Source organism: Sander vitreus, chromosome 5 (assembly GCF_031162955.1).
Source record: "Sander vitreus isolate 19-12246 chromosome 5, sanVit1, whole genome shotgun sequence".
In the NCBI taxonomy this organism is placed as follows: domain Eukaryota; kingdom Metazoa; phylum Chordata; class Actinopteri; order Perciformes; family Percidae; genus Sander; species Sander vitreus.
In genome coordinates, this window is record NC_135859.1 from 36,181,129 (window position 1) to 36,203,070 (window position 21,942).

The window sequence follows — 21,942 nt, forward strand, 5'->3', positions numbered from 1 at the left end:
AGACCCCCTAGTTATAATGTGCACAGCCTATGCCCTTGAGTAGGGTTGCTGTAGTTATTTTAAAACCCTTTAACGATTCGGGTCTTTGGAGAAAGACTCCCCGCCCTCCCCGCTTATTTTTTGGCCCATTTCAGTCTCTTATCTGCCTGTGTTTATATTGATGGTCTGGAAGCTGGACAGATGTAGCGCATGCGCACATCGCAGTTAGCTTGCGTGTCATGTTGATGAATGCTGAAACTGGAAAGTCAACATGTCCACCGCTGCTGCTCAACAAAACAATAACGAGGAGCCCGGGCTTCACGGTACGTACCGAGCTCCAAGTTACAGAAAAAACTACTTCAGCTACTCTGACCGAGTGCGTGTTTTAACTGGGAATGTACCTGTAATTAAGGTTTTATTGGGAAAAGTTACCATCGGCTTCGGTATTTCCTCTTCTCCTGCCAGGGGTGGAGGCGGAGGCGGAGGGTGATGTTTGACATCATTCACCGCGAATTGAGCCAATAGCGTAGCGACAAATGTTTGGCTGATGTAAGCGCAGCCAATCACGTACACCCGTCGGCGCTGGGGCGGGCTCAAGCCTAAATGACAACAAGTTTGGGACAAAAGACGAAATAAATGTTGCTTTTTTTGGTGCTATCTGATGCTAATAATAATAACAGGACATATCACTCACCCTTCATGTAGGCGTGTCGCTTTAACATTTAACTGGCCACAGTATTTCCTAACTAAATATAAACTGTAAAGAACGACAATAGTAGGGTGTTTAGCACAAGTGGCTGCAGACAAACCGCCCCGAAATCACATTTAAAACAAACAGGCGATATGTGTGTCCAGTGTGAATCCATGAACAATATTAATATATCACATTTATATGTAATTATAACGTTTGCTTAGACAGAAAAGCGATTTATATCTGACAACAGCGACATGCCTGGGCAGACTGTCTCTTCCACAGTTATGCAATACCTCACATGATAGCAGCTTTGTTGACATATACTCGTCTGTAGATTTGCAGTCAGTCATGCATACGTTGAAATACACATTATATATTTTTAGCGAGGCTTAAACGGGGAAGAAAGGAGGGCTCGTGCTATAAAAAGGTGTGCATTGTTTGCCAACACGAGCCCGCTGGTCATTACAGAGATTACATAACCCTGCCGTCTGGAAAACAAAATGTGCACGCGGTTTTTGGGGCAGTAGCACAAAGAAATGCACGTTATTATGGATGCTGTGCACAGCCAGAGTTCATCTAAATGCAGTGTGATAGTGCTGCAGGAAATGTAGGTCAGCTTTTCCACCATTTAAACCTCATGTTGTCCTTGGGTCCAATTTGACCCGTTTTTTAACGGAATTATCAGAAATATGTTTTTTTTTTTTTTTAAAGGTCCAGTGTGTAACGTGTTTAGTTGTTCATTCTCAAAATTCTCAAAACATTTACGTTTGCATGAACTGGGGTAGACGCATAGACAGTATATATAATGGACCACCAGATCCCGTGTCTCTGGACGGAGACCAGTGAAGGACATTAGAAGCTCTTTCCCGGTGATGGCTGAGCGTTACTGAGCAGCCTCCAACTGAGCTTGAAGACGTAGATGTGACGTGAGCAACCTGTCTGAAAGTTGGAAGTCTTCTGGTAGCTGTGCCAAGAGAAATCTCAATCATTCCCAATCTTACAGAGACGGAGAGCGTAGGTATATGTAAGGAGATAACATAGACACAGGCTCATTATTGATCACTAAAATGATAGTTAACATTAGTCATTACACTTAAACAGCTGATGGAAGTCCAAACTGCCTGAGAGCTTCTCCTGTACTATACGGTAACTCCTCTACTATGAGACAGGAAGTCTCGTGGTTATGACCCAATCGTTAGCCTATTGTTATAAAAACGTCTGCTACGGAGCCATAACGTGAGCTACAAGGTAATGGAGCCTTTTATACATTGTCGTGTTTCTTTAGAAATAAACAACGGACAAATAGAGTCTTTAAACGCTTCAGATGTAAAGTTATTCTCTGTCAAAGTGACGTCAGAATGAATGGCAGTCAATGGGATGCTAACGGGATGCTAACGGGATGCTAACGGGAGGTGATGGCTTGTTAGCAGCAAAATGGCGCCACTTACTGTCCCACAGTAGAGGAGTTACCGTATAGTACAGGAGAAGCTCGCAGGCAGTTTGGACTTCCATTAGCTGTTTAAGTCCATCCATCCATCCATCCATCTTCATCCGCTTATCCGGGGTCGGGTCTCGGGGGTAGCAGCTCCAGCAGGGGACCCCAAACTTCCCTTTCCCGGGCCACATTAACCAGCTCCGACTGGGGGATCCCAAGGCGTTCCCAGGCCAGGTTAGAGGTTTAAGTGTAATGACTAATGTTAACTATCATTTTAGTGATCAATAATGAGCCTGTGTCTATGTTATCTCCTTACATATACCTACGCTCTCCGTCTCTGCTAGATTGGGAATGATTGAGATTTCTCTTGGCACAGCTACCAGAAGACTTCCAACTTTCAGACAGGTTGCTCACGTCACATCTACGTCTTCAAGCTCAGTTGGAGGCTGCTCAGTAACGCTCAGCCATCACCGGGAAAGAGCTTCTAATGTCCTTCACTGGTCTCCGTCCAGAGACACGGGGTCTGTTGGTCCATTATATATACTGTCTGTGGTAAAAGACCTACAATGGAAAAGCCTGATGTTGACACAACAAGCTAACGTTCCCTTCCTTTCTTCCTTCCTCCCTCCCTCCCTTCCTTCCTTCCTCCCTCCCTCCCTCCCTTCCTTCCTTCCTTCCTCCCTTCCTCCCTCCCTTTCTTCCTTCCTTCCCCTCTTCCGTGACCTTTGTGTTGCTAAGGCTCTTGGGTAGAGCTGGAGCTGAACGGGAACCCAGCGGCCCATGGTGCACAGACCAGCCCGCCAACAATGCCCGCTGCAGACCAAATAAACGCAAACGCTGGCATGAGTCCGGCTCTGCAGACCCTGGAGGTGGTTCCGGAGAGCGACGAGACCTTGATCGGAGGTCTGGAACACGTGCCGTCGTCGTCCTCCATCCACAACGGAGACATGGAGAAGATCCTCCTGGACGCCCAGCACGAATCCAGCCAGAGCAGCTCCTCCTGTGACAGGTAGGAACCAGAAAACAGTCAGAGCAGCTCCTCCTGGGACAGGTAGGAACCAGAAAACAGTCAGAGCAGCTCCTCCTGGGACAGGTAGGAACCAGAAAACAGTCAGAGCAGCTCCTCCTGGGACAGGTAGGAACCAGAAAACAGTCAGAGCAGCTCCTCCTGAGACAGGTAGGAACCAGAAAACAGCCAGAGCAGCTCCTCCTGTGACAGGTAGGAACCAGAAAACAGTCAGAGCAGCTCCTCCTGGGACAGGTAGGAACCAGAAAACAGTCAGAGCAGCTCCTCCTTGGACAGGTAGGAACCAAAAAACAGTCAGAGCAGCTCCTCCTTGGACAGGTAGGAACCAAAAAACAGTCAGAGCAGCTCCTCCTTGGACAGGTAGGAACCAAAAAACAGTCAGAGCAGCTCCTCCTGAGACAGGTAGGGAACCAGAAAACAGTCAGAGCAGCTCCTCCTGAGACAGGTAGGGAACCAGAAAACAGCCAGAGCAGCTCCTCCTGAGACAGGTAGGGAACCAGAAAACAGTCAGAGCAGCTCCTCCTGAGACAGGTAGGGAACCAGAAAACAGTCAGAGCAGCTCCTCCTGGGACAGGTAGGAACCAGAAAACAGTCAGAGCAGCTCCTCCTGTGACAGGTAGGAACCAGAAAACAGTCAGAGCAGCTCCTCCTTGGACAGGTAGGAACCAAAAAACAGTCAGAGCAGCTCCTCCTGGGACAGGTAGGAACCAGAAAACAGCCAGAGCAGCTCCTCCTGGGACAGGTAGGGACCAGAAAACAGCCAGAGCAGCTCCTCCTGGGACAGGTAGGAACCAGAAAACAGCCAGAGCAGCTCCTCCTGGGACAGGTAGGAACCAGAAAACAGTCAGAGCAGCTCCTCCTTGGACAGGTAGGGACCAGAAAACAGCCAGAGCAGCTCCTCCTTGGACAGGTAGGAACCAAAAAACAGTCAGAGCAGCTCCTCCTGGGACAGGTAGGAACCAAAAAACAGTCAGAGCAGCTCCTCCTGGGACAGGTAGGAACCAGAAAACAGCCAGAGCAGCTCCTCCTGGGACAGGTAGGAACCAGAGCTGGAAGAATCCTGGAAACCATCCAAACAGTTGTGTCATGAACTTTCCTTCTTCCTTTCCTTTCTGTCTCTTTCCTTTCTGTCTCTTTCTTTCCTTTCCTTTCTGTCTCTTTCTTTCTGTCTCTTTCCTTTCTGTCTCTTTCTTTCTGTCTCTTTCCTTCCTTTCCTTTCTGTCTCTTTCCTTTCTGTCTCTTTCTTTCTGTCTCTTTCCTTCCTTTCCTTTCTGTCTCCTTTGTCTCTTTCCTTCCTTTCCTTTCTGTCTCTCGCTTTCTTTCTGTCTCTTTCTGTCTTTCCTTCCTTTCCTTTCTGTCTCTTTCTTTCTGTCTCTTTCCTTTCTGTCTCTTTCTTTCTGTCTCTATCTTTCCTTTCTGTCTCTTTCTTTCCTTTCTGTTTCTCGCTTTCTGTCTCTTTCTTTCCTTTCCTTTCTGTCTCTTTCTTTCTGTCTCTTTCCTTTCTGTCTCTTTCTTTCCTTTCTGTCTCTTTCTTTCTGTCTCTTTCTTTCCTTTCTTTTCTGTCCTCTTTCTTTTCTGTCTCTTTCCTTTCTGTCTCGTTCTTTCCTTTCTGTCTCGTTCTTTCCTTTCTGTCTCTTTCTGTCTCTCGCTTTCTTTCTGTCTCTTTCTGTTCTGTCTCTTTCCTTTCTGTCTCTTTCTTTCCGTTCTGTCTCGTTCTTTCCTTTCTGTCTCTTTCTGTCTCGTTCTGTCTCTCGCTTTCTTTCTGTCTCTTTCCTTTCTGTCTCTTTCTTTCCTTTCGGTTTCTCGCTTTCCTTTCCGTCTCTTTCTTTCCTTTCTGTCTCTTTTCTTTCTGTCTCTTTCTTTCCTTTCTGTCTCTTTCTTTCCTTTCTGTCTCTTTCCTTTCTGTCTCTTTCTTTCCTTTCTGTCTCTTTCCTTTCTGTCTCTTTCCTTTCTGTCTCTTTCCTTTCTGTCTCTTTCTTTCCTTTCTGTCTTTCTTTCCTTTCTGTCTTTCTTTCCTTTCTGTCTTTCTTTCCTTTCTGTCTTTCTTTCCTTTCTGTCTCTTTCCTTTCTGTCTCTTTCTTTCCTTTCTTTCTTTTCCTTTCTGTCTCTTTCTCTCTCTGTTCGTTCTGTCTCTTTCTTTCCTTTTTGTTTCTTTCTCTCCTCTCTCTCTGTCTTCCAGCTGGACTTGTAGCCGTTATATCGTTGGCTAGTTTCATTCCTAATAAAACATCAAATGTTATAAACTACATGTGTTCTGTGTGCAGTAATCTGAATGTGTAAAGTAACTAGTAACTAAAGTAACTAGTAACTAAAGCTGTAACAGATGAATGTAGTGGAGTAACTAAAGTAACTAGTAACTAAAGTAACTAGTAACTAAAGATGGAACAGATGAATGTAGCAGAGTAGAAGTAGAAAATAGCATGAAAAGAAAAGACTCAAGTAAAGTACAAGTACCTCAACATTTGGACTTAAAGTACAGTACTGAAGTACATGTACTTAGTTACATTCCAGCGCTGGTGTTCATAAAGGCTTTAAAGCTCAGATGAGCGTTTGTTGTTGTTGTCTTGTTTTCATACCGATCTGTTGACTCAGTCCTCACAGGCCACCGAGTCCAGACCGGGACGAGGGCCAGATAATGTTCGACGTGGAGATGTCCAGCCTCAAAGACAGTCAGGTAAAACAACATTTTTAAAGTTTAAATGTAAGTCATTTTCAACCAGGACCCTATTTCCCCATGTATTGGTGTCTATACATGACTAATGTTAACACAAATCTTTGAAACTGGTCCAGTATTGAGCCCCGAAATCACCATCACCAAACTCCACCAGACTCCATGTAAATAATCAGGACTTTTATCATCGTAAATCACACTTCATTCAAAGTGGACACAAACTAAATAAAACTACCAAAAGCCGTCTTGGTTCATCTTTCCACTGTTCCAACAATCACCACTCTGGTTTGGTTGAAATAAACCCTTAATTCACCCATTTACACGTGGAAATATGCTGGCTCTATACACGCTAAAAGACCTGATTATTTACATGGAGTCTGGTGGAAATATGCTGGCTCTATACACGCTAAAAGTCCTGATTATTTAAATGGAGTCTGGTTGAGATATGCTGGCTCTATACACGCTAAAAGACCTGATTATTTACATGGAGTCTGGTGGAAATATGCTGGCTCTGGTGGGGTTTGGTGATGGTGATTTCGGGGCTGTTTCATGTTAAACTAAAAGGATCTTCCTCTTTAACTAAAAGGTCTATCTCTGTAGGGATCCTTTCATAATGTTGTCAGACACTTAGAATAATAATCTGAGTCTGTCAGCAGCAATAACAGAACTTTTAGTGGATGTAAATTGAAGGTGCGAAATTGCCCGTTAAAGCTACTTTGCAGCCTGTTTTGCGTAACACTGGAACGATTTCAAAGATTGTTGTTCCCATCAGTCACTTAGACACAAAAACATGGGAAAATAGGTTGAAAAAAAACAACGTTACCCCTTAATTGTACCCTTAAACTTGCTCCCTGTACGTCCACGTGTGCAGTCAGAGGACGACGGTCCAGAGAAGGACAGAGAAGAAGACATCCTGATGAACAAAGAAGTAGACTGGGTCTCTGATTGGTCCAGCCGACCCGAAAACGTCCCACCAAAGTAAGCAGACTCTCCGCTCCACAATCATCAACTAACACGGGTTCAGGATATTTTTGCTTTAGTCTTTGTGTTGTCTTACCGTCGACCTGCAACTTTTTTTTTATTATTATTATTATTATGTTTTAGTCATTTTTTTAATTTATTTTTTTATGTTTTTGTCACTTTTTTTAACAATTTTTTAGTCATTTTTGAGCGTTTTTTATTATGTTTTTGTCACTTTTTAACAAGTTTTTGTCAGTTTTTTTTAAATTTTTTTATAATGTTTAATCCACTTTTTGGGCGTTTTTTTTTAACATTTTTTTGTCATTTTTTTATTATGTTTTTGTCACTTTTTTAACAAGTTTCTGTCAGTTTTGGGTTTTTTTTTTAATAATGTTTTAGTAAATTTTTGGGCGTTTAAAAAAAAAAAATTTGTCACTTTTTGGGCGTTTTTTTAACATTTTTTTTGTCATTTTTTTTATTTATTTTTTATGTTTTTGTCACTTTTTTAACAATTTTTAGTCATTTTTTGAGCGTTTTTTTATTATGTTTTTGTCACTTTTAAAAAATTTTTTTGTCATTTTTTGTTTTGTTTTTTTTATTATGTTTTTGTCACTTTTTAACAAGTTTTTGTCAGTTTTTTTTTAATTTTTTTATAATGTTTTAGTCACTTTTTGGGCGTTTTTTTAAAAAAATTTTGTCATTTTTTTGGGCGTTTTTTTATTATGTTTTTGTCACTTTTTTAACAAGTTTCTGTCAGTTTTTTTTTTTTTTAATAATGTTTTAGTAAATTTTTGGGCGTTTAAAAAAAAAAAATTGTCACTTTTTGGGCGTTTTTTTAACAATTTTTTGTCATTTTTTTTTTATTATGTTTTTGTCACTTTTTTAACAATTATTTGTCATTTTTTAACAAGTTTCTGTCAGTTTTAGTTTTAGTCAATTTTTGGGCGTTTAAAAAAAAAAATTGTCACTTTTTGGGCGTTTTTTTAACAATTTTTTGTCATTTTATTTTTTATTATGTTTTTGTCATTTTTTTAACAATTTTTTGTCATTTTTTTTTTATTATGTTTTTGTCACTTTTTTTAACAATTTTTTGTCATTTTTTTATTTTTTTTTATTACGTTTTTGTCACTTTTTTAACAATTTTTAGTCACTTTTGGGGTTTTTTTTAAATTATGTTTTAGTCATTTTTTTGCGTTTTTTTTTTTATTATGTTTTTGTCACCTTTGACGATGTTTTTGAGGTTTTTTTTCTTGTTTTCAGCGTTTTGAAAAAATGTTTTCGGCGATTTATTTTTTCAGCGTTGTATCATCGTAGTTCTGAACGTTTTTGTAAACAGGTCACGTTTGACCCGATGACAACAGGAGGGTTAACGGCAAATAAACAATAAAGCAAAGTACTGCAACAGTACACAATATGTAATGTTCTTCCAATCGCAACTTCTTCTTTTTTCGGGTTTTTTTGGTGACGTTTTAAGCACTTTTTTCAAAAAGATCTGTCCCTTTTTTCCTATGTTTTTGTCCCTTTTTTTTTAGACTTTTTGGTCACTTTTCTTAAAAGAAAATGGTGTCACATATTTTCAATGTTTTTGTCGATTTTCGGCGCTTTTTATTTGTAATCGGTGTGATTATTCCTCACAGGGTGTTCCACTTCAGGCACCCCCGGCGTTCAGTATCTCTCAGTATGAGGAAGAGTGGAGTCATGAAGAAAGGGGGCATCTTTTCTGCCGAATTCCTCAAAGTCTTCATCCCTTCCTTACTCCTCTCACACATCCTTGCTCTCGGCATCGGGTGAGTCTGAATTCATGCAGCTCTGTCTTCATTCGCTGATGTACTGCAAGGTGGCGGAAAGATCCTATCTTCTCTTATTAACAAGGGATGCACTGAATCCAGATTTTTGGGGTTCGGCTGAATCCTGAACCCCCTGGTTGAGATTCTGCTGAGTCCTCGTCCCGTCCTCAGTCCATGAACACAGTCAACACATTAATGAAGTAAACAGTGACTGTCCTTCCTTTGCCGTACCTGAAGTTGCTGCATTCTGGCTGCTGTCTGTAGATTCCTTCATGCTCAGCTCGTATTCTTCCAGATGTTTCATACCAGATGTTGTAACAGCGGTGATGTTGTGTATTGTTTAGGGTCCTCGCCACCACCAGACTAATCAGCATTGCAGATTGAACATGTAGCTGGACTTGAATGGCCTTCTTTTGACTGAAAGTACTGCCAAACAACACTTTTTCTGCTCACCAGTTCCATTTCCACTTCCTCTCAGCCTGCTGCATTGAACGCTCCACCTACGTTAACACCTTCCTGTAATCAACGGCGCCGTCATCACGTCGACCAGCGTAGGGTTCAGCAGAAACCCAACCCCGTCAAAAAGCCCAATATTCATCCGCATCCGAATCCTGGATTTGGTGCATCCCTGGTTATTTTGACACTTCCTTTACCTCACTTCCTTTTCTCTCATTTCTTGCTGTTTACCTGGTCACTTATTTACTGCGCTAGGGCTACATCTTACAATTCTGTTTCATTGTCGATCATTTTCTGCATTAACGGATGAGTTGTCTGGTCTCTAAAATGGTGAAAAATGTGGATCAGTGTTTCCCAAAAAGTCCCAAGATGACATCCTCAAATGTCTCGTTGTGTCCACAACTCAAAGATATTCAGTTTCCTGTCACAGAGGAGAGAAGAAACTAGAACATGTTCACATTTAACAAGCTGACAGCAGAGAGGTTGACCTGTTTTATCATAAAGAAATGACTCAAACGGATTAATGGATGGGCTTTTTTTCGACACATTTGGCGCTTTATTCAATGTTTTTTGGCGGTTTTTTGACGTTTAACGCTACTTCTCACTACCATGTATAAACACCACCAACACCAAACCATAACTAGTTCACTTATTACTTATTTTGGGAATTCATGGTCAATAAAAAACTCATTTATAGGAAATTATACTTAATTCTTGAGTTAAAAAAGCAGAAAGCATGAATTATTTAAACTAATATTAAAGGAAGGATCATCACAGAAGGGTCAACGTTCAGCGAGGAGTCTCAAAACATTTCAATTTCTTTTTCAAATGCAAAATAATGTAACAAAACACCCCAAATTCAATGAAAGTGTAGATCTTCTGTTGTACTTGTGAAGCGCGTTGTATGGGATCATCCATCCGTTGTTAAAAAAAACCCCATATTTCTGATATAGACATTTAGAAAATGGGCCCAAATGTACCCGAAGACAACATAAGGGATAATAGTTGATGACTAATCAGTTCATCTTCATAACTGTAATGTCTTTCATGCATCATGTGCATTTGTTTTGTCTCCAGGGTGTACATTGGGAAGAGAATTGCCACAGCCTCCAGCAGCTCTTACTGAGCAGAAGATGAAGCCGTACCTCTCCGAGCGTCCCATCCATCCTCGTGTGGTCCAGCGGTCTCTCTGCCCACATTTCCCTTCCAGTCAGCATTCAATCCTGTCACATTGATATTAGTTATAGAGTTAAACACACATGCCGTAACGTGGTTGCACTCCATCCTATTCTGACACAGGGGCAGCTATCACCGACTTGAATCCAGAACAAGACAGACCCCGGTTCCCCTAACTTCCACCAGGCGCGTTGCGTCTGCACTGCGTTCCTAGCCATCGCAGCAACCTTAAGACAAAAGCTTGTGATTCCACCAGACGCGACGCAGAAGCGATTCTCAGCTCTGCTCTGCAAGAAATACGCACCAGGTCTATGTTTGACGGAGCTGCGGACCCAGACCTTCCCCCGCAGAGCTGTGGAGGAAGGTCTGGCAAAAGCAAGATTATAACTGGACTAAATGGAAGAAACCATTTAGCTGCAGTATGGAGACTACCGTATTTTCCGGACTATAAGTCCCTCCGGAGTATAAGTCGCATCAGTCAAAAAATGCGTCATGAAGAGGAAAAAAACATATATAAGTCACACTGGACTATAAGTCGCATTTATTTAGAAATGTATTCCACAAAATCCAAGACCAAGAACAGACATTTAATCTGGAAAGGAGAGTTATTAAACCACCCAACAGCAGCCAGAACAAGGGGCTGAATACGGTAGGTGTCCTCTATGTTAACGTAACACATTAACAGTTATTAAACTACCCAACAGCCCCCAGAACAAGGGGCTGAATACGGTAGGTGTCCTCTATGTTAACGTAACACATTAACAGTTATTAAACTACCCAACAGCAGCCAGAACAAGGGGCTGAATACGGTAGGTGTCCTCTACGTTAACGTAACACATTAACAGTTATTAAACTACCCAACAGCCCCCAGAACAAGGGGCTGAATACGGTAGGTGTCCTCTACGTTAACGTAACACATTAACAGTTATTAAACTACCCAACAGCAGCCAGAACAAGGGGCTGAATACGGTAGGTGTCCTCTATGTTAACGTAACACATTAACAGTTATTAAACTACCCAACAGCCCCCAGAACAAGGGGCTGAATACGGTAGGTGTCTCTACGTTAACGTAACGTAGCTGCTCTGTTGACGAGCCTCTCCCAGCAGCACGTTGTTCAAGCACCCATCTGTGGACTCCTTCCTCCAGCTCTGGCCATCTGGATTTCAGCGCGACCAGCTTTCTTTGTTTTCTTCATTGCAGTAAGACTAACCTTTTCTCCAGTCCCTCACAAGTTTCTCTCTCACTCCAAACTCTCCTTCTGCTGCTCGATGACCGTTTTCGGCTGCGTGTTTTACTACCTGCAGTCTCCTGCAGCTTCTTTTCTTTCTCAGTTGTCTTTAGGAGCAGCATATAGTCGTCACAAGCCTAGAGCGCCTCTCGCGGCTGTAGACGGTAATGTTTTCAGCATGAAATAACATTTAAAACATGTTACATTATATATATTTTGATATATAAGTCGCACCTGACTATAAGTCGCAGGACCAGCCAAAGTATGAAAAGAAGTGCGACTTATAGTCCGGAAAATACGGTACTTATATGGTAAAAGCACAAGCACTATGATGCATGGCATCCGCTATGACGCATGGCGTCCGCTATGGCGCATGGCGTCCGCTATCTATGACGCATGGCGTCCGCTATCTATGATGCATGGCATCCGCTATGACGCATGGCGTCCGCTATCTATGACGCATGGCGTCCGCTATCTATGACGCATGGCGTCCGCTATGACACATGATGGACAACGGAACAAAACCACGACACTGCCGAAACGCAGCACGTCTGGTGGAATTTGGGAGTTAGAGCTGCAAAAACATGAGGCTACATCTACAGTACTACGTTTTAGTTTGAAAACGAAATCTCTTTTGCTACGTTTATGCCTCGCATCCAGTGGTGTAGTCTACGTGATACGCAGGTATACGGAGTATACCCACTAGGAAAGGTCAAGGATTCCGGTATACCCACTTACAAAAACGCAGGGATACCGTTACGCTACGATGATCGTTTTGTGGGAGAACGGTCACACTTACGTTCATAGATTCACCGTCTGTGTTGCGAGTCGCTTCGGAACAACTACACCGTGCACACTGTACTGACGCTGCAGCAGACGTTTTAGCGAAAAGCAGCCAGGTGAGGCTGATGCTTTACGCAGTTGTGTTATTAAAAACTATGGGGTTGTCGCTCTGGGACGGGCGAGCCTAATGCTCGGAGGGAAAAAAATGACAGTATACTCACTACAAAAAACTAGACTACGCCACTGCTCGCGTCCACACTACTGCGGCGTTTCCGAGCCCCTAAAACTTCAACATTTGGAAACACTGCCGCCCGCGTTTTGGTTTGTAAACTCCGGGGTCACTTTGTAGACTAGACGGGGACATTTATGGCGTTTTTCCATTACATGGTACCTGCTCGACTCGCCTCGACTCTACTCGACACACCGTGCGTCCGTTTTCCATTGCAGATTTTAGTACCGCCTCAGCGTGGCTGGTCGTCTTATATGCTGTCTCGACGCACGCACCAGCACACAAGTATAAACATCAGGCCACTTGAGCTTGTTTGACAGTTCTGCGGAGGCTCCACGCAGAGCTTTCTCCGTAGCCACGTACACACACACATGGCCGGCTCGACGCACGCACCAGCACACAAGTATAAACATCAGGCCACTTGAGCTTGTTTGACAGTTCTGCGGAGGCTCCACGCAGAGCTTTCTCCGTAGCCACGTACACACACACATGGCCGGCTCGACGCACGCACCAGCACACAAGTATAAACATCAGGCCACTTGAGCTTGTTTGACAGTTCTGCGGAGGCTCCACGCAGAGCTTTCGCCGTAGCCACGTACACACACACATGGCCGGCTCGACGCACGCACCAGCACACAAGTATAAACATCAGGCCACTTGAGCTTGTTTGACAGTTCTGCGGAGGCTCCACGCAGAGCTTTCTCCGTAGCCTATGTAAGTGGCCTGATGTTTATACTTGTGTGCTGATGCATGCGTCGAGCCGGCCACGTGTGTGTGTACGTGGCTACGGCGAAAGCTCTGCCTGGAGCCTCCGCAGAACTGTCAAACATGCGACGCTGCAGGAAACTGCCGTGACCTAACGCGACACACAGAATGTCGAGGATGTGTTGTTGTTGGCAGATGACACATTTAGGTTCAAATGAAGCTGGAGGCAGCAGAAATAAACACAGCTGGCTGAACTGTTTAAAAATGGCGGGTTTGTTCAGGACACCCCCGTCTGTCGCTTTCACGTCACCTTTTCGGCTCGCCTCAGCTCGCTGGGAACCTCGACTGAGGTGGTACTAAATAAAGTACCTGTTAGCAGGTACCAGGTAGGTAGAGTCGAGGCGAGTCGAGCAGGTACCATGTAATGGAAAAGCGCCATTAGAGACCTCGTCGTCGCTCCAACATAATAATCCCTGCTCTTACTTTTCACCGTTGTTCTTTCTCCAAAGTAGTTTCTGTATTTTTTTAACTTCTACATCCATGATTTTCAACCGCAGAGTAACGTCAGACAGTCTGCTTCCTGTTAACACCGGCACACACATGCCCAGTGTGTCTCAACGGTCATGTGACATGTGATGTCAGACGTGTTAATACGGACGGAGATTAGTTCTGCAACTGGAGCTGAAACTCTTGTGTGGACAGAGATCGTTTTGGTCTAAAAACGTTTAAAAATGAAAACGTAGTCGTGTAGATGTGGCGTCAGACACCCTGTTTAACTCCAACATATGTGACAAGGATTTGATGTGGGATGGATTCAGGGTTGGAGTTTTTTCTACTTGTTTTGATGTTGTCATGTCATGAGAAATCTCCCAAGATGCATCGCTCCACTGGTGTCACAGTTGGCAGAGTGTATACGAACCAAAAATGATAATGCGCCAAATCTGCAATATACAAACAAACTGAATTGGTTTTGGGCACCAACCTGTTCTCATTCCGAACTCTAACTAAAATAAGGACGTTTGGACAGTGCCTGTCAGCATCTGATGCGACGAAAAAGGCGTCTTTCAGCGTGTTTGTGTAACGCACCGGGGAGAGCAGCAGTTAGAGAGGATTTAGAGAGGAGTATGTAAGGAGGTTGGTTGGGGGGGTGGACGGGTCACACAAACACAGGACTTTCACCCAGGAGAGCGGGGTTCACGTCCCGCTTGCTATAGTTGTTTTCTTCTTTAACCGTCCCGTTATTCCCACGTGTCATGGACCTTTTCCTAAACCTAACTGCGTCAAAAGTGACGCCAATAGTCCCGACCAAGCGCGTTTAGTTAAAGCACATTATATGACGCTAAAGGAGACTTTTAGTGTCAATAACAACGACAAAGGCACCTGACCAAGCATCCATATTTTACGAGATGACTGTCCCGTTGTTCTTTATCTAAACCCAACTGTCCCGTTGTTCTTTATCTAAACCCAACTGTCCCGTTGTTCTTTATCTAAACCCAACTGTCCCGTTCTTCTTTACCTAAACCCAACCGTCCCGTTCTTCTTTACCTAAACCCAACTGTCCCGTTGTTCTTTACCTAAACCCAACCGTCCCGTTCTTCTTTATCTAAACCCAACTGTCCCGTTGTTCTTTTCCTAAACCCAACTGTCCCGTTCTTCTTTACCTAAACCCAACCGTCCCGTTCTTCTTTACCTAAACCCACAACCCGTTCTCATTCAGAACTCGTAAAATAAGGACGTTTGGACAGTGCCTGTCAGCGTCTGATGCGACGAAAAAGGTGTCTTTCAGCGTGTTTGTGTAACGCACCGGGGAGAGTAGCAGTTAGAGAGGATTTAGAGAGTATTATGTAAGGAGGTTGGTTTGGGGGGGTGGACGGGTCACACAAACACAGGACTTTCACCCAGGAGAGCGGGGTTCATGTCCTGCTTGTCATGCTTGCTATAGTCGCTTGTTTCTTTTCTCCCGCGTGTCACAGAACCGTACGCCCTCCCACGACCTTTTCCTTAACATAACTGCGTCAAAAGGGACGTCAATAGTCCCGACCAAGCACGTTTACTTATAGCGCTAAAGGAGACTTTTAGTGTCAATAAGAACGACAAAGGCACCTGACCAAGCGTCCTTATTTTACGAGATGGGTGTGAGAACGTGTTGTGGGAACAGAGGGGGGGGGGACTTGTATCGCCTTAATTTTTTTAAAGCTTAGCATTCAAGGTGCAGTTATCGGCGAGGACAAACAATGCTGCACGGTGGGATTCCTTTTTTAATCTACACATGAAGTTTTATCATGTGAACTCCTGAGGGTTTCTTTTTAAATCTTGTTTTTTTTTTTTTAGGGATGCACCGAATCCAGATTGTTTGCGGTTCGGCCAAATACTGAATCCAACACAAATATTTACCAATTCTGCCGCAATTTAACTGCATGAACAGGAAATGAAGTATGCCGAAATAACATCATGATCTCGATATGTAACATCAAAAGTGAGACTTTATACTTCATCAGGTCTGTCCGCAAGACGACAAGCAAACATTTAAAATGCTTGTTTTCTGAATGGAGTTTGGTTCTATCAGGGCTTTGCTAACATTGTAGCTGCGCCATCAACACAACAACATTCAGACATTTTCAGAATGTACCAGGTAGTCTTACTGTACAGATCCATTTGTCCGACACGATGAAGCGTGGTGTTGCGACGTCATACAGCCATGGTTGATGCTCCACGCTCTTGACCGGCAGCTGATTGGACGGTGGGTGACATGGGTTTGGCTTCTCAAGAATGTCAACGGAGTGTCATGGCGGCTCGTTGAGAATACGATCTAGTATTTTACGAAAATAGTTCACCGAAACGTGTTTCTGAAAACATTTTAAGAGAGAACTAGGCCGTGCAGTTGCTGAATCTGTCTTCATTTCACAACAAAGGTCAGTTTGAAAGGTTTTCGTCTACTTCTACTGGATAGTCGCGTCGCGTTCAATGGATTAATTTGCATAAAGATGGGCATCGGCCAGCTTTTTGGACGCGCAGCATCCCCATTCCCAGAATGCTTTGTGTGCGCGTTGAAGTCGCTTGACGTCACCCATAGGAATAGAGTGGAGCGCGGCAGAAGTGTTGCACGGTCAAATGGATCTCTACCATTACTTCAACGCGTACTTTCCCAAAAGAAATCTCTTTTTCCGTCCGCTCTCGGTCCAAATAATGAGTCGCTACAGCGCTCTGGGTGCCACAGACGGATACAGTCATGTGTGCCTCCATTTCTGATTCAACGTCAGGACATTTTAGGAGAATGTAAACCACTTGTCGGCTTTCAAGACGCAGCTGTAAATTCTCATTTAATCCCATCTTTGCGTTGACTTTCTATGTAAACGCCCCGGTGTGAACGCGCCATCGCAGAGTGGGCTTTAGTTTTTTTTCAAAGTTGCACAAAATATGGTAATGGTCGTCTGGTTAACACCAGTTTTTAGCAGTGACTGTCTTTCCTTTGCCTGAAGTTGCTGCATTCTGGCTGCTGTCTGTAGATTCCTTCATGCTCAGCTCGTATTCTTCCAGATGTTTCATACCAGATGTTGTAACAGCGGTGATGTTGTGTATTGTTTAGGGTCCTCGCCACCACCAGACTAATCAGCATTGCAGATTGAACATGTAGCTGGACTTGAATGGCCTTCTTTTGACTGAAAGTACTGCCAAACAACACTTTTTCTGCTCACCAGTTCCATTTCCACTTCCTCTCAGCCTGCTGCATTGAACGCTCCACCTACGTAAACACCTTCCCGTAATCAACGGCGCCGTCATCACGTCAACCAGCGTAGCGCGCGTAGTGCAAGCATAGGGTTCAGCAGAAACCCATCCCCGTCAAAAAGCCCAATATTCAGCCGCATCCGAAGCCCAATCCTGGATTCAGTGCATCCCTTTTTTGTTTGAAGGGTGGAAAGCTTAAACGTGGATCTAGTATTTAGTTTTTAAACTTCACAAGTGGGGTTCTTTGAAGTTATTATGATTGAATCTAGGGTGGATGGCAATGTACCAGGCCATATGCTATTTGTATTCCTTTCAGCCTACATATCTTCTTCTTTAACGTAACATAACAACGTAACGTAACAACGGCAAAAGTGCCAAATTTGTATCTTTCACCACTGCACATCGGTGAATTATCTTCGACTGTTGTTTTATTTTCTGACATGTTTAGATGTATAAAGATGTACATGAAAATAATTTAAGCTGTGATCTGCCCCATGTTATAGGCACATTTTGACATTGTCTACTTTGTTTATGAATTGATATTGAAGGGTCATTTTTTTATTTATTTTTTCCAATCTGGACCCTATTTCCCCCATACATTGGTGTCTAATGTGAACAAAAATATTTGATATAGGTCCAGTATTAAGCGAGAACGCTCTAACCGGCAGCTGTGAACCGGGCTGTAATGTAACCCTACAGGACTAGCGTCGGTCAGCGTCCACTAAAAGTTCTGTTGTTGCTGCTGACAGACTCAGATTATTATTCTAAGTGTGTGACAACATTATGAAAGGATCCCTACAGAGATAGACCTTTTAGTTAAAGAGGAAGATCCTTTTAGTTTAACATGAAACGGCCCCGATATCAACATCACCAAACTACACCAGACTCCATGTAAATAATCAGGACTTTTAGCGTGTATAGAGCCAGCATATCTCCACATGTAAATGGGTGAATTAAGGGTTTATTTCAACCAAACCAGAGTGGTGATTGTTGGAACAGTGGAAAGATGAACCAAGACGGCTTTGCATAGTTTTATTTAGTTTCTGTCCACTTTGAATGAAGTGTGTTTTACGATGCTAAAAGTCCTGATTATTTACATGGAGTCTGGTGTAGTTTGGTGATGGTGATTTCGGGGCTGTTTCATGTTAAACTAAAAGGATCTTACTCTTTAACTAAAAGGTCTCTCTGTAGGGATCCTTTCATGATGTTGTCAGACACTTAGAATAATAATCTGAGTCTGTCAGCAGCAACAACAGAACTTTTAGTGGACGCTAACGGACGTTTTTTGCCCGTTAATGTTACATTGCTGCTTGTTTCTTGCTTAATACTGGACTAATTTCAAAAACTGCTGACTCCCATCAGTCACTTAGACACAAAAACATGGGAAAATAGGGTCCAGGTCGATTAAAAAAAAACCCGATGTTACCCTTTAATTCATATTATATCATTCGTATAGCATTGTGGCAGTTTGTAGCCTACGTAACGTGTCTTTGCTGTCGTTATATTGCTGAAGCGTCGGTGGCAGAAACCACCACAGAAGAAAGTATTTCCTTGGTTCTCATTTAAGATTGTTTTCAGACTTTTATGTAGATTACACTGTGCAATCATTTCACATATTATAAAACAATAAACAGTGTACATTGTGTGTAGAACTAGAAAAGCTAGATTAGCATTGAGCATGTGACTCCTGTATACTGATGCTGATTGGATGACTGGATGATTCTTCTGTGTCAATGTTTTGAAATCAAATGAAAAATCATTCCCATAATGTACAGTATTGGTTTGAAGGCGCTCAACATGCATTCAGGCTTTGATGCATTATGTAATTAAGTGTGCAATACAGAACATTTTGTATGAAGTATGTAGTGTATACAGTGGCTGAGATATAAACACAGACTGCATAGACTTTAATGCTTTAGTTGAGTCATAATAACTAATAAAAAGGCATATCGTCATCATTTTTGGGCTCTTGAACAGATTAATAAGCAGCAATGAGTGTTGTAAACTTGTATGCAGATGATGAAATAATACAAATGTATAATTTATTTACATTATTTACATTTTATAAGCACAGAAGATATAAGTATGAAAGAGAATGTGTGTGTGTGATCGCTGCATGTGTGCTGCGTTCCAGACACAATTTTTAGCCCGTAAGTCACGACTTGGTAGCGTTCCAGGGTTCAGGTTAGGCTACCTAACGTTAGCGTTAGCTAGCGGCTACCTAAAGGCCCGAACACACAGAGCTGACGGCCAAACGTCGGCAGAAAAGCCAGTTGGACTGATCAGTCTCCCCGAGTTGGTCCAAAAAGTGCCTCACAACACTGAAGAGACGCCGACTTGAGCGTACGTTCTGCACGTGCACGAGACGTAATACGTCTCCATAACAACAGGCGGCGCTAATCTGTATTGTCGCCCAAAAATGAAAACCGGCAGCTGATTGGACAAACGCGTCACATGGGTCTGGCTGCTCCAGGAAATTCAAAGCCAGACTGTCCAACGGCCGATTATTGGCTCGATGTGTCAGCGCCTTAACGTTGACGTTAGCTAGCGCTAGCTGGTACTAGCGATTTCTAGTCGGCAACATATTTTGGGCTTCATTTAATAAACATAACCTGTAGTAGTACACAATCGTATGTGTATTGTTTTGATTACAATGTGCGGAATTATTTTACGTTGCCTATTTATGTCTATTTATTTCTATTTCTCACCGTTAATCAGCGGCGTCTGTACAGCATCAACAGGGGGCGCCATTGTTTATACCTCATGTTGTTCTCGGGTCAAATTTGACTTGTTCTCAAAACTTCTATATCAGAAATATGGGTTTCTTTTTTACCAAAAAATTGCAAGTACTCGATCACTACTTTCATTGAATTGTGGGTATTCAATGTTATAGCATTTGAAAAAAATGAAATGGTTTCATAACCTGACTAAACTAAACATACGTTCCTCTAATATTAGTCAAAATCATTCATTTCAAAATTAGGTATAATCTCCTATAAATGAGATTTATTGACCATGATTTCCAAAAATACGTGTAATACTATTGGTAATAAGTTGGTGTTAGTGAAAAATAGCATCGAAAACATCTGACATTTGACCCAAATGCAGTCAAGACAGAGCAGTGCTTGAGTTCAAAGATTTAATTAGGCAATGGGTACAACAAAAAGTGTCACAGGAAAAATATCTTCAGAAATACTGAGGATACAAAAAACAGGAAATACGGAACAAACAGGAACACCGAACATAACATACCAGACCAGACCAGAGAAACCACAACACGATAGTACTCAACACAACAGAACAGCACGCGACAACGTACAATGATCCGACAAGAGACAAAGACAGAACAGGGACTAAATACACCAGGTAATGAACACTAACAAGGGACAGGTGATACAACAAGTGGAACAAATCAGGGTCGGGCAGAACAATCAAAAAAGGCGGGAAACAAACAAAGACAGGAAGTAAGCTAGACAAGACAAGGGAGACAAGACAGACTACAAAATAAAACAGGAAACAGAACATAACAGAAAAACAAGACTACCACAATAAGACGGAACAAAATACCAACTAAATACACCAGGTAATGAACATTAACAAGGGACAGGTGATACAACGAGTGGAACAAATCAGGGTGGGGCAGAACAATCAAAAAAGGCGGGAAACAAACAAAGACAGGAAGTAAGCTAGACAAGACAAGGGAGACAAGACAGACTACAAAATAAAACAGGAAACAGAACATAACAGAAAAACAAGACTACCACAATAAGACAGAACAGAATACCAACTAAATACACCATAACGAACACTAACAAGGGACAGGTGATACAACGAGTGGAACAAATCAGGGTGGGGCAGAACAATCAAAAAAGGCGGGGAAACAAACAAAGACAGGAAGTAAGCTAGACAAGACAAGGGAGACAAGACAGACTACAAAATAAAACAGGAAACAACATAACAGAAAAACAAGACTACCACAATAAGACGGAACAAAATACCAAAACTCTGACAGAAAAAGTGACAAAAACGTGAGAAAATGTGTCAAAAATATTAAAAAACGGTCAAAAAAAGGGTTCATTTTGACCCAGAAGGACAACAAGTGCATGGTTGACCAGAAGACAACACAAGGGTTATGTGCGTGTGACGTCAAAAACTGTAACTGGGAGTACAATGATCTGGTACGAGATCATGGGGAGTAAGTTACGGGTTTGACTGCCGTTCCAGTGACCTTTCACGGGCAGAAGGTGGTGAAAACACGAGTTAACACGAGAAAATGCCGTTTTTTTAGCCTCTCAAAATATGAAGGTTCCCTGCTTTTTTTGCATATCATGTTAAAGTGAATATATTTGGGGTTTTGGACAAAACATTTAAAGACATCACCTTGGATTTTAAGAAACCTCTGACATTTATAACCCTCCAAATCTGATTAATCAAGAAAATAATCGGAAGATTAATCGTTAGTTGCAGCCCTAAATCACATCCTTTTCTCAGGTGTCACCACTTTTATATCCGCAACATACAGGCTATATATTACGAAGTAATGTGTTTTACGCTTAGTAATTTTTATTAACAGACAATTAAAACAGGGGGATGCTGATATATGTGTGTGTCTGTGTGTGTGTGTGGGTGTCATTTTTTTCCCATTTATTATACAGGAAAAATTTCAAAGTAACATTAAGTTACAATATAAATGGGTCTGACTTAGTTTAAAAACTGGTTTGCAGTGTGTCTGTGTGTGTGTGTGTGTCTGTGTCTGTTTGTGTGTGTGTGTATGTGTCTGTGTGTGTGTGTGTGTGTGTGTGTGTGTGTGTGTCTGTGTGTGTGTGTCTGTGTGTGTGTGTCTGTGTGTGTGTGTGTGTGTGTATGTGTGTGTGTGTGTCTGTGTGTGTGTGTGTGTGTGTGTCTGTGTCTGTGTGTGTGTGTGTGTGTGTCTGTGTGTGTGTGTGTGTGTGTGTGTGTGTGTGTCTGTGTGTGTCTGTGTGTGTGTGTGTGTGTGTGTGTGTGTGCGTATCTCATCAAAGAAACATGGAGCTACAGAAACGCAGGGCGGGGCAATGCGCATGCGCGGTACCTCTTTGTGGCCCT

The 21,942-nt window shown here is 42.6% G+C and overlaps 1 protein-coding gene across 1 annotated transcript; it reads left to right on the plus strand.

The window, feature by feature from the left end:
* The first annotated feature begins 204 nt into the window (after positions 1–204).
* bnip3la (BCL2 interacting protein 3 like a) lies at positions 205–10,950 on the plus strand. Its single transcript, XM_078251674.1, has 6 exons — positions 205–302; positions 2,847–3,117; positions 5,728–5,809; positions 6,678–6,784; positions 8,404–8,553; positions 10,087–10,950. Exons 1-6 carry the CDS (start codon positions 251–253, stop codon positions 10,133–10,135), a joined length of 711 nt encoding a protein of 236 aa, XP_078107800.1. The 5' UTR covers positions 205–250; the 3' UTR covers positions 10,136–10,950.
* Positions 10,951–21,942: the final 10,992 nt, after the last annotated feature.